This window comes from Macadamia integrifolia, chromosome 13 (genome assembly GCF_013358625.1).
Source record: "Macadamia integrifolia cultivar HAES 741 chromosome 13, SCU_Mint_v3, whole genome shotgun sequence".
In the NCBI taxonomy this organism is placed as follows: Eukaryota; Viridiplantae; Streptophyta; class Magnoliopsida; order Proteales; family Proteaceae; genus Macadamia; species Macadamia integrifolia.
In genome coordinates this window covers 2674569-2688166 of record NC_056569.1, presented here as the reverse complement: position 1 = coordinate 2688166, position 13598 = coordinate 2674569, and the positions used below count along the sequence as shown (strand labels likewise).

General features: G+C 36.4%; 3 protein-coding genes across 3 annotated transcripts in view; all 3 read left to right on the top strand.

Annotated features, from left to right (window-relative positions):
* LOC122060098 (probable glutathione S-transferase) overlaps positions 1-1186 on the top strand; it is a 1922-nt gene extending 736 nt beyond the window's left edge. Inside the window, exon 2 of the mRNA XM_042623267.1 lies at positions 445-1186. Coding sequence (XP_042479201.1) covers positions 445-789 — 345 coding nt within the window. The 3' untranslated portion in view covers positions 790-1186. The remainder of the gene's footprint in view (positions 1-444) is intronic.
* Positions 1187-3041: 1855 nt separating this feature from the next.
* On the top strand, positions 3042-4581 carry LOC122058776 (probable glutathione S-transferase). Its single transcript, XM_042621461.1, has 2 exons — positions 3042-3496; positions 4063-4581. The coding sequence occupies exons 1-2, from the start codon at positions 3182-3184 to the stop codon at positions 4405-4407; spliced, it is 660 nt and encodes a 219-aa protein (XP_042477395.1). The 5' UTR covers positions 3042-3181; the 3' UTR covers positions 4408-4581.
* Positions 4582-9328: 4747 nt separating this feature from the next.
* LOC122058775 (glutathione S-transferase U25-like) lies at positions 9329-10818 on the top strand. Its single transcript, XM_042621460.1, has 2 exons — positions 9329-9930; positions 10215-10818. The coding sequence occupies exons 1-2, from the start codon at positions 9616-9618 to the stop codon at positions 10557-10559; spliced, it is 660 nt and encodes a 219-aa protein (XP_042477394.1). The 5' UTR covers positions 9329-9615; the 3' UTR covers positions 10560-10818.
* Positions 10819-13598: the final 2780 nt, after the last annotated feature.

Here is a 13598-nt window from a genome sequence, read left to right as displayed (position 1 = left end):
TTTTTTTTTTTTTTGGTAACAAATGGGATTAGTATCAACAGTTGACCGATCTGATTTCCTCTCATTTTATTCCTAGAAGTTCTTAAAGTTTGGTGTATATATAAAGGGGTTTTCAAAAATATTTGAAAGTATTTTTTTAGTAGAAATTTGAAAGTGACTTATCAAGAATTTATTATAATAGATTATTATTTATCATAAAGATTTTTTTTTTTATTGTCCTGCACCTCCTTCGAATATCCATGTGAAATGACAATAATTACCCTCAATAAAAAAAAAATGTTTTTCTTTTAGAAATAAAAAATAAAATTAAAAATCTATTTACACCTCTTAAAGTGTCAATAAATAAATAAAAAAGAAAAACCATTTTTAATTGAATACCTCTTGCACTTTTACTGCCTCTTTTCTCATATCTCATCAGTCCTTTCATGTGTTGTGAAATGGCAGATTTTTCCCTCTCTACGGGATACATGGAGTACAACGGGAGAACAACAAGAGGCAGCTAGGAAGGAATTCATAGAGGCCTTGAAGGTTTTAGAAGGAGAGCTTGGAGAAAAGCCTTACTTCGGTGGTGACAGTTTTGGGTTCTTGGATGTGAGCCTTGTGCCCTTCTACAGCTGGTTCTACGCGGTGGAGAAATGTGGCAACTTTAGCACAGAAGCCGAGTCCCCAAAGATTATTGCTTGGGCCAAGAGGTGCATGGAGAGGGAGAGTGTGGCCAAGTCCCTACCCGACTCGGAAAAGGTCTACAACTACGTTCTAGAAAACAAGAAGAAGATGGGTCTAGAGTAAAAAGTTCTGTAATTCAGGACTCCTGTTAGAGGGCTTTGGCGTTTTGTAAGTTTAATTCTTTGGGCTTTCTTCATTTCTGTTTTTCTGTCTTTGTGTACTTGAGGTGCTGCTTCGAAATAATGGTTTTGTGTAACCCTCATTTGTTACACTAAGCCTGTAACAAGATGGAATTTTTTTTTTTTTTCGTGAGCGATGTGTGAGAGTATAAATGGTATTACACATCATAATTAAAAGTTCAATGATATCAATTCGTAATTTCTCTTTGTTGATGTTATCATATGCTTGGTTACATTGACAATATTCCTTTGATAAAGAAGTATGTATTTTCATGTTGATGAATAATACCTAGAAAATTATATAGGCATGAATAAAAATTTTCTAAATAATAAAATAAGTATATACATAAGTATTGAGCCAAAATCAGACCGCTACATCAGCCACATCTAGGCTGAGCTCCAGCCTCGGCCTCTCCATGACCGAGCTTTCTCCTTGGTTTCTCCATGGCCGAGCCACCACCTCGGCCTCCCCATGGCCGAGCTTTCACCTCAGTTTCTCCTTGGCCAAGCCATCGCCTCGCCCTCTCCAAGGCCAAGCTATCGCTTCCATCTCCTTACAGCCGAGCTTTAGACTCTGCCTTATGATAGCCGTGCTTTCGCCTCGGCCTCCTGGCTGCCAAGCTATCACTTCAATCTCCTTACAGCCAAGCCTCAAGACAACCGAGCTTTCCCCTCTGCCTCTCCTTGGCCGAGCCTCCACCTCGGCCTCCTGGCAAACGACCTCCAACCTTGTCCCACACGACCGAGCTCTTGCCTTTGTTAATCTCCCAGGTTGCCACGAAGACCGTAGCCTGCAGCAACAACCAATAGAACGTGAAGAGCTAGGAAATACCATCCGTAATGGATGCATGCAGTGGAGTAACAACCCCCTCAAAACTCGAAACGGCTCCCTCTCTTGAGTCTAGGGTCCTCACGGATATAGGAGATAACTGCAGGATCTTCCCCAGAATCAGGGAATATTCATGGAATCAAGCAGGGTGGACAGTTGGTCAAAGCTGAACTCTCAAAAAGTGCTACTTGGTCTTAAGTAACTAGTGTGGAGAAATTATGGCTTAGGCATCGGAGAGTCCATCATCGGGTCAGTCTGGCACTCTTTTATCTGTTCTCTTGTGCAGGACTAGCGTGGAACACCCAGTCTTGCAAGGAAGATCATCCGGTCAAATCTTACCCCATCAATAAGCACTTACATTAAAGAATATTATAGAGAGATTGCTTTATTAATTATGTAATAATGAAAACCCCCAATAAAATTGCTTTTCTTTTCTGGCAGGCAATAATTTAAGTTTACTTCGTTAAAACATTCCTATATCTAAAATATAATGTCTAAACAACGAAATATTGCGAGGAGAGGGGAGGACGAAAAAGTGGCTCTTATCACTATGGTTGCAAAAGGAGAGGGTATTAAAAAAATAAAAAATTAAAAAAATTAAAAAAAAAATCCTTTCCCCTTAATTAGCTTAACAATTTAATCTTGACCGAGTAAATTTTTTGTCCTAATTACCCCTCCAAATTAGGCTCAATAGTAAAAAAATCTTGACAGTATTATGACTTAAACAAAAAAGAAAGTAAATAAGTAAATGTAATAAATGATAATGAGAGTGGGTGGTGTCCAGTGGTGAATTAAAATATTTATGGATTTAGAAAATAGTGTGGATGGTATAAAATATAATAAATTTAGTGTGTCAATTGTGATTTATATTTGTGCGGGATGGATCAGGCCATGCTCAGTCTCGATCTTAATCCAAACTGGCTCGGGCCGAGCTGGGGCTTCAAAATCCTAGCCCAAGTTTTATTACTATCATGGGACATGGGTAAGTGTAAAAATTAAAGTCGAATTCAATGATGAGCTATGTTTCCAGATATTCAAACTTTGAAGTGAGCCTATGCCCTGTAATCAAAGGTTGTTTTAATAATCAAAAGGTTAGTTCTCCTCACGCAATCTTTGCTGAAAAAAAAAAAAAAAAAAAAAAACAAACAACCAAACAAAACACTTTTCTTGGATCGGAGGAAATAGTTTTGACCAAATAAGTCAGAATTGTAGCTTCTTGGATCTCGTAGACATCGTTATTTATTTTTATTTTTATTATTGTTATTATTATTATTATTATTTATAGCCCTATGATCTTATCCAAATAAGTCAGAGATGGTAGGAAGTAGCAAGTGGAATAGGGAATTAAAAAGAGAAAGAAATTTCAATGTTCATCAACGTCCCAATACCAATATTGAGAGAGAAAACTCTTATAAATAACCTTTAACACTCTAAATTTCTTCACATACAAAACAAGCCGTAGCCATCATAATTATTTAGGCCTTCAAGCTCTGCAATTTGTTGAACAATGTCTGAGGAGGTTACTCTTCTGGACTTTTGGGCTAGTCCATATGCAATGAGATGCAAAATCGCTTTGGCTGAGAAAGGTGTCAACTATGAGAATAAGGAAGAAAATCTCAAGAGAAAGAGCCCTTTGCTTCTCCAGATGAACCCTGTTCATAAGAAGGTCCCTGTCCTGATCCATAATGGGAAACCCATCTGTGAATCACTGAACATTGTTCAATACATAGATGAAACTTGGAAGGGTAACTCTCCCTTGTTGCCTGCTGATCCTTACCAGCGTGCTCAAGCCAGGTTCTGGGCTGATTTCATCGACAAGAAGGTGGGTTCTCTTCTGTTTCTTTTCTGAGTTTTCTCTCCTTTAGGGTTATTGTTTTGAACTGAGCTTCATCTTTCACACTTGTATCTTGACAAAATAGTGTTTAATTGTTTAACTAGTTCAGAGGACTAGAAATGGGTTCCATGATTTTAGTCAGATGGGTATTTTGCAGGATCGATTTTCTCATCTGTGTCCCATCTCTTTTTCTCCTTGAGATTGAATCCTGCATCTCTATTTGGTTTCTAGCGAGATGGGCAGTCTGCAATCCCTTTTTGCTTATCTGGTTCCTTTTGTTTTATTTCTGAGACTGAATCACTCGATGGTCTCTATGGGTTTTTTTTCTGGCCTTCCTCAAACTAGGCCTGATTACTAGAGTTTCTTCTTTATGTTTAAAATTTTTCACTTTCCTTACAATCAAACAGAGCCTCGCAGGTCCTGCTTTTATCTAAGACTGAATTTTCAGATACTCTTTTTGATTTTTCTGAATATGGACTCAATTATATATGAATCTCCAATCAGATTGGTTTACTGATTAGCTAACCTTCGAGAAATGGACTCTGAAAAAGCAGGCCTTTGAATCAGGGGCAAAGTTATGGAAGACCAAAGGAGAAGAGCATGAGAAAATGAAGTTGGAATACATAGAATGCTTGAAGGTGTTGGAAGGGGAACTTGGTGATAAGCCTTACTTTGGTGGTGAGAGCTTTGGGTTTGAGGATGTCAGCCTTATCCCTTTCTACTGCTGGTTCTATGCATGTGACAGTTGTGCAAACTTCAGCGTTGAAGCTAGTTGTCCAAAGCTGGTTTGTTGGGCCAAGAGGTGCATGGAGAAGGAGAGTGTGTCAAAGTCCCTTCCTGATCCTCAGAAGATTTATGAATACGCTATGCATCTAAGGAAGGTTGTCGGGGTTGAGTGAGTGAGAGAGAGAGAGTAGCTTCAGATCTGGAATTTCAATTACTAGTAGGTTACTAGTAGGTATTGTGTTCACATCCTGTGTTCTTTATTATAGCTATGGACCAATGGATGTCGTTTTGGGCCTGTTGGTGTTTACCCTCTACTTCTTTAAAATAAAGGAAAGTATTTCCTATGGCTGAATCTCTTTTCTGAACCACGTGGATCAATGGAAGCGAATGAGAAAGTATTTATAAAAATATATTTTTTCATTTCATAGGATTAGGCTAGTCATTTCCTCACGCTGTGTTAGACCCAAAACACGAGATGTGAACAATTTTAAGATCAATACACCGAATGTAATAATCCTCACCCAACTTTGACCGTTGATCTTAAAGTAATCCACGTGTCGTGTTCTGCAGGTAACAAAACAAGAAAAAACAGGGATGAGAAAAACAGAGGATGTTCATCCTTAGATGCAGGGTCACGCTCACCCACACCCCCCTCTACTTCTTTAAAATAAAGGAAAGTATTTCCTATGGCTGAATCTCTTTTCTGAACCACGTGGATCAATGGAAGCGAATGAGAAAGTATTTATAAAAATATATTTTTTCATTTCATAGGATTAGGCTAGTCATTTCCTCACGCTGTGTTAGACCCAAAACATGAGATGTGAACAATTTTAAAATCAATACACCGGATGTAATAATCCTTACCCAACTTTGACCGTTGATCTTAAAGTAATCCACGTGTCGTGTTCTGCAGGTAACAAAACAAGAAAAAACAGGGATGAGAAAAACAGAGGATGTTCATCCTTAAATGCAGGGTCACGCTCACCCACACCCCCCCCCCCACCAAAAAAAAAAAACACAAAACCTTTTTCCATTGTAAGCAGATAGATTTTCGTGAGTTGCAAACTTGGAGTATGTGTGCGATCAAGTTGGCATGCATGCGATCAAGTTGGGAAGGGGCTGAGACATTATTACAATTCAAATACCAAGTCAGAGACTACTGGAAGTCTCGTAGAGTGGCTTTCAATGAAGATGTTGAGACTTTTCGATTGAAGAAATATTTTTTTGACTTAATCTGCCTTTATTAAATATCAAGTGGAACATTTGTAGCCCAATTAATAAGAAAAAAAAAAATTCTTTACAAAAAAATAGTTTGACCGACACTGATTAGGTCTTTAGCGCAAGTCACTGATATTGATAAGGGAGAATGGGAGACCTCATGACTGAGTATTGGATGGATAAGTCGATATTGACAGGGGAGGCTTGGATTAGATTGTCCAAATCTTATCTAATTTTTATTTTTTTAATAGAAATCTTATCTAAATCGTTGTGTAGCTGTTTTGACTTTTGAAGTACTAACAAGAAAAAGGTGGCAAAAAGAGTTTAATTTCTCTGATTTTCATAAAACATAAAGGGTCTGTTAAAAGAGTTGGGATCTGCTGTACGTAGGTTTCCTAGACCTACATATGATATGGAAGTAAAAGGGATAAGTGTTAAATTTTTTACATGCACATCTAGATGAACATATGTACAGCAGATCTAAATTCTAATCAAAATGAGTCATGAACTCACGATCATAATTTGAGAAATTGGATCAGATGAGTCTAAATTAGTTAGATCGGATTAGTATAAGCCTTAACCTTAATCGATCTTAGATTCTTGCCCAATACCATAATGGTAGGGTAAAATAGTAAAAAATGCTTTTTAATTGAATCCAAGAAAAATCTGGCCGATCCAGATTGAAATCAAATTGGTATCGATCTTGACCTATCCCAACATCAAATTCCATCTTCTCAAACCTGCCTCAAGACAACGGTTGTATTTAGAACTTTAGCATATAATTTATTAAGTTAAGAATATAATAGAATTTTTTAGAAGTAATTTGAAAATGATTCATTATAATAACAACTAAAAGTTCTGCATGCATTATCTTAACTATTGTGTACTTATAGATCCTTTAAAAGAAAGATTTATTTTCTAAAAAGAAAAAATTATTATATTATAAAAATATATAAAATTAAGATTGCAAATTTTTTGACACCTTAAGGTGTGTCAATATACAAATATTTACTTTAATTGAACCCAATTTTCGAGTTAGTTAGATATCAATGATTTTTAGTCACCCCTTGGCAAATTACACAATAACAATGTTTTCGTTGCAATCACAATTATGTATCTGTCCTGGGTGATCTCGATTCTAGAGTGATCCTATATCAATGGATCAATACATATATACCATTGAAAAAGGTTAAAAAAATCAATTTTAAAATAAAAAATCAGGGGTAAATATGTCAAATCCAGATTCAGATTAAATTGGTATCAATCAGGACTGATTAGTGCCAATCCAATATCTTAAACTGTGGTCGGAAATGCGTAGAGCAGCCCACAGGTCCACTGGTCCCTCTAGTTTTTTTTTTTTTTTTCATCTAGCTACCATATGATAGAAGTTTAGGTTTAATATACGTCTAAACTCAGTCTCGGCCTTTGGGGATCCTCTTCTAAGATCCTCTTCGCCCATGGTGATTTGATGTCATCATTGAACTCCTAAAATAGTGAATGTCATTCCCACATCCTCGCAGAATCATATGCCATTTACTTCTTTCACTTTAAAAAACATTTTTCACAATAAAAATAAATGGACCAAGTTTCTCTACACCCATGGTGACATTCATCATGGGTGTTTTAAATGGGTTGAAGGGGTCTCAGGTGGGTATTTTAGGAAGATATTAAATACCTATACCTATGAGAGGTTTGTGCAACCTAGAATGGAGTGGCAAACCTCACAACCGAATGAAAATAAACTCTCTAAAATGAAAGTGCTTCTTGATCATGTCATCAAGAAGCAGATAACTGGGATAGAATGGAGTTGAAAGGACATTGCAACCTTCTTAATTCTTATAAAAGAATGGGTTCGGGAGATAGTCTTCATGGGCTTGCCTCTAAGAGCCTGGTAGCATGTATAACATACTTTGAAAGCTAGTGAGCCATCACCGGTAGTTCGTAGGGATCTGGAATCACCGGCCACTTTTGACAAATTCAAAGGGGTCTATGCTGATTATGCAGTTTGTTTTTGGGGGCAAGAGCTATCTTGTTGGCGTAGGTACATGGAACGCATAAATCAATGAAAGGATAGGTGAAAGTATCTTTAATGCTGGATGGGATGGTCTAGGTGTGTGCTTGTGTCAATGGGTAACGTTCTTATTTATTTTTTTATATTTTTTTAATATTTTTTTTATAGACTTCATGGATTCTTACTGGGAAAAATATGGATTTGGACAAGTGCAAGTAGCAAGTGAGTTTATGTTGGAAGGTTAAAATGAGTTTTAAAGTAATATGCCATTCCATTTTTTTTTTTTGGGTAAAGGTTCCAATGTAATGAAATCTAGTGGTATTTTAAAATAAAAATAAAAATAGAATCTAATGGTTTTTTACTATTTATAAAGGACAAAGAAGTCCACAATGCTAATCTGTAGATTTTCTCTTGTGCTCTTTTGTATTCCACTCATGGACCTTAGACTCTCACTTCTCATTAAATATTTCCTACTGGATGATTCGATCACCCACCCTCATGATGGAAAGGTGCATTCTAACATCACAGTGATTTCTTTTCAATTTATACTTTCGGTAGAGATTTCTTACATAATCCACTTAAGAAACCACACATAATGCATCTAAAATCTATCAAATGAGTTATCAGATGGGGCCTAAATCTTGTAGATAGATAAGCTCATAGGTCTCTCATTTACATGTTGAGTTTGAGGCTAATATGAGTTCACCAGCAAATAACAAAATAGAACTTTGAAAAATCTAAGACTTTGAAAGAGTGCATATGTAGTAGTGGTCAAAATATTGTAGCTGTGTAGGTTAATACTAGAGGGTATTTGATTGAGTAACCCATGTGATAGAGGGCTAGGTAAACATCTCATTGGTACAATTTCATTTTAAAATAAGTTGATGAAGTAGCAAAATTTATGAAAGATATCATTTTGTATTGAAAAGGCTAGGTACGTTGGCAAGGTGTCCAACATGTCGCATCCTCTCTCCTATCTCATCTCCCCCCCTTTACAAAAGATGCCCTTGCCTTCCAGTGTTCAGCTTTGTGATTGATACACATTGTTAACTTACCAAAAGTGGCATGCCCAACCTTTTCTCTTTATAAATTCATCTCTATTGGGAATGAGCTTGTAGCTCAATGGGTGCTGCCAACCATGGGTCAAGTGTAAGACACATGAGTTCTTGACATTTTGTGTTCACTGCTCTATCCGTCCCACTTTATCACGCCCCCCACTACCCCCTTGCCTATGTGCTCCTTTATGGTCTATAGGCTCTAGATGATGACTAGGTAGTCAATGATTAAATGAAAATCCCCATTTGATGGTATTTTAGTAATTTTACTGAAGTTTTGAATCAGAGTTTGAGCAATTTTCTTTGTTTACTTTAAGCTAAAATTTAGCTATTTTGCGATCAGAGTGTCAAGCAAGGATTTAGAGGCCAGTATCGATACTGATACCAACACCCATCTGAATCAGATCGGATCAGTGGGTATCAGTCTATTTTACCCCTACTTTTTCTAAAAAAAAATTGTTTTTTACCATTTTACCACTGAAATGATATGAAATACTGATCCAAATCAATCTCAACTAATATCAATCCAATACAAGCGATACCATACCAATACTTAAAACCATAGTGTCGAGTCCTCCATCACATGATCTAACCCATGTAATGTTAAGAGGAAAATAGTTGATTTCCTATTCAAGATGAACTTGACTTGATAGGAGACGATAAGGTCTTTTATGTAACCGTTCTGTAACACGAGACATGTAATCTCTGCATTGGCATTCACCATGCCACCATGCGAGTGTGACTTGTGAGTTGTGACACCATTATGAAATCCCTTCGCCTATAGGGAAAAAACTCTGGCCACCTATGCACCAAACAAAATAAAAAGAGAGACTAACCACGCAGTCCTTGGATCTATCAAAGCGCAAGCAATGACGTCAGTTAAGAATCTTCTGAAAAAAAAAATCTCAACTCCAGAAGATGAGCAGCTGATCAGATAATGGGAAAAAAAAAACCCCAAACAGATTACAATAGCCGAGAGCCTTAATATATATATATATATATATTTATATCCTCTGCTTTGTATTGTGTTTCTCACATAACAATAACACTTGTCTTTTGGGTTATTTTTTCTTTAGTTATCTGTGAATTTCTAAACAATGGCAGGTGAGTTTGTTCTCTTGAGCCTCGGCCCTAGCCCTTTTGGGATGAGAGTGAATATTGCTTTGGCCGAGAAGGGAATCGAATATGAACAAAAGGACGAGAACCTGTTCGACAAAAGTCCTCTGCTTCTACAGATGAACCCAATCCACAAGAAGGTCCCTGTTTTGATCCATAACGGAACACCCATCTGTGAATCTCTAATCATTGTTCAATACCTTGATGAGATTTCAAAGGACAAGTCTCCTTTGTTACCCTCTGACCCTTACCAGCGTGCACACGCCAGGTTCTGGGGTGATTTCGTTGACAAGAAGGTATTTTCTCTAAAACCCTTTTTAGTATTTGGTTAGAAAAAATGGATCTTTTCACTATGCGTCTCGATATCAACAAAATAGTTTTGTTAGCTATTCTGGTCTGTGGCTTTGGGCACAACTAGAACCATATCTAAGCTATGTTTGATGCAACCCAGAAACCTAGGATTTTAATCTCTATTCTTGTATTGTATTTCAGCAAATTAGTTTCTATTTTCATTCTTTTACAAGTCTTTTATCCTTTTATGATCTAAGATAATTCCTGCAAACTGTGAATACAAATGCAGGTTCACCCAAATGGGAGGAGATCTTGGGCTGCCAAAGGGGAAGAGCAAGAATCAGGAAAGAAGGAATTGCTAGAGGTATTGAAAGTGATTGAAGAAGAGCTGGGAGACAAGCCTTATTTTAATGGTGAAACCTTTGGTTTTGTGGATCTGAGCTTTGTTCCCTTTACTGCTTGGTTTTATACCTATGAGAAGGTTGGCAACTTCAGTATGGAAGCTGAATTTCCAAAACTAGTTGCTTGGGGGAAAAGGTGCATGGAGAGGGAAAGTGTGTCCAAGTCCCTCCCTGATCCACACATGATTTATGACTATGCTATGGATCGTAGGAAGATATTTTTAGGAGAGTAAAGGAGATTATGCACACAGAAATGAGATTGATAATGCTGTCATTGGTTTTCATCCACCCAATTTGAGTCAATACTCAAAGAGTTTTGAAGACTAAATAATGTATAAAGTGATTATATCCTTCTTAACCTTGGGCATCTTCTACATTAACTAGTCATACTATACTCAAAATTTTTATATATTTGTATTAAGATGTTGTATTGGTTAAGGTTTTAATGATCTTAATTTGAGTATTCTGAAAGTATTGCTCTGTTTCCTTTTACCAGGGAATGATCATTTCCCCATTAGAATGGAATTGAAATTAATGGAGACGGATCAAATACATGGCTCTGAGCTTTGGAACCTTGAACTCACCCTGTGTTATTCCAGTAAATTTCTCATCTTTGACATGCTACCCATGGCAAAATGGCAAAGTCACTGGTATTAATGGGGGAGACCTCATGACAAAATATTCGACGTTGATAGGGGAAACTTGGATTGAGATAGTCTAAATAAAAAATCTATAGGGTTTTGAAAAATAAGTTGAAAGTGAATTATCATTTTGTTATTAGCAAAAGCTTTATTGTCTTGTGCATTTTTCATGAGTACATATGAAATGACCATATTTATCTTCCTTAGAAAAAAATATGTTATAATAAAAGAGTAAAAATGTAAGTTTATAAATTATTTGACGCCTTTATTGGTGTCAACAAGAAAATCCCTAAAATAAATCAAAATTTTTCGTTATTGATAGATTATGTAAAAAGGTTCATGGCCTAATTTTGCATCACATGAAAAGGTAAAATGAAAAATTTAAACTTTTTTTTTTGGGTAAATGGAAAATCCAATCTTAGGATACATTAGAGATTTATGATTCTTGTGTCTCCTAAAATAGACGGGAAAGTTTTCCTTCACCGTGAAGGAACTATATAACAATCAGTGGTTGTCAATATTTGTCCCTTATTTATGAATGATTGATAATAGCCCTATTATTGCCCTATACCACATGAATGCCATCTTAAGGCCTCAGTAGAGGGTGTCTCCGTTGTGGCTAAAGAAAATTCAGTCCCTAAATAGATGCCATCAAGTGTACTTTTTTTTTTTTTTTTTCTTTTGTGGGGTGTTGGTGGCCGTAAGGAGAAGGGATACGGTTTCCCTGTTAATCAATATCAATGATTTTGGGTACTTTTTTTTTTGGATAAATTTATAGCCACCTTTTCATAGGTATAAAACCATATGTCATACAGATAGACAAAGTGCAGGGTAAGGGTGAAACTATCTGTCATACAGATAGACAAAGTTCTTTTCTACAAATAGAGAGATACATACATCGCGAGAGGTGCACAGAGGGACGGACGTGGGTAATGGACTGATGATATTCAATTCTTTCTATTAGAAAAAGGAAAAAAGTTTTTCTTCACTAGTGGTTGAATGATGGAACGATATGATTCAGATGTGATCCCATATCACTTCCCACTTCTCTTCTTCCTATTGTACGCAATCGATAGGCCACTGTGAATGGAAAACTCATAAAAAATATATTGTAATACTTTCTATATCAGTATTAAGGTGAGACTATAATATTCTAGTGAGTTTAACTATCTTAGTAAATTACTTTGTTATCCAAGATGGATTATTGTTTTTTATGTATGATAACCTCTGGCATTAACATTGAGTAGAAAGATTTGTAACCTCCTTATTTCTCATAGTGAAACTTTTAGGTGAAATATATCCCGTAGTTGATCTTTTTCACCTTAAAAAGGTTTTCCATGTTAAAAATTAGGAAGAAAAAATGTTAGGCACTATGTGTGTCTAGTCTATGCCTAAACACAGTGGTTGTGAAAATACCGCGCTGCCTTGCTCTAAAGATGTTCACGAGCATTCTTCCATTTACCGCATGAGCTGGCATGTAATTGTGCCTACTGTGGGTAACGACGTAACGTTCTATTTCCCTAAAAATTGATATGTATATGTAATTTTTTTTTTTTTCATAGAAATGGAAAATAATTACTTTTCCTAACAAGATCGTGTGGTTGAAGAAAGTTCCATTAAAAGTAATTGATTCAACATGTAGATGCTTTGAAGATGATATAGTATAGAATGCTATCCACTTGTTTCCAAATGCTATAGCCACAAAAGGTGCTTGCAGAAGTAGATTGTGGCTAAGACTCTTCTTGGCCCAATCAACATCTATGGCCTTCTTTATTTTGGGAGTGCAACTATGGCCTTCTTGTCCATGTCAAGAAGATAATGGGGATATAATAGAGCTGAAAGGACTTTGCAAATTTCTATTACTGTTTTTTGGTCCGGTGCAATCTTTTAATACAGACAAGGGTTGAGAGCTCTTCCTTCATGGGCTTGCGAATTTGGTCCTCTATGGGCCCGGTAACATAAATTGCATACTTAAAGCAAGTGCGTCATGCTCAATTTCCCCTGACCTGCGGGTATGAAAACCTGAGCCCAAGTAATTTCCAAGTTTTGGTCAGTCAACGTGGCTCAGCTATGGCGTTAAACTTGTAGCCTTGGGCAAGAGTGCACTCCGCATTAGTGCGTAGATCAATAGAAGATCATACAGAGGCATTTGCAGAGCATTGAATAAGGGATAGTGTAGTCTTTTCACACCAACCTATGTTTAGGCTTAGACACATATAAACGAATAGTTTTCTTTTTCCCATTTTTTATATAATCTACTTACAAAATCACAACTAAATTGTCTAAAGGATTTTGACATGGCACGTCAGGTGGGACTTAAACTTTGTGGATGAATAGACCCATACGGCTCTTGCTTACATGCCAAGTTTTAGATTAATCTTAGTTCGCATGGTGACAAAATTGAGATTTGAAAAATCTAGGACTATAGAAGATTACATAACAATAGTCAAACTACTGTGTGTGTATACACACTTCTGACGATGAAACATGACTAATAAGACGATTGAGAAACTAATAAGGCATTCCATGTAACCGTTCTATAACATGCGACATGTCTAAATGGTGATCAGAAGAATCATTAACCAAAATAATTAAAAAATAGAAAGAGATTTGTGTATATCTCTCTTTTAT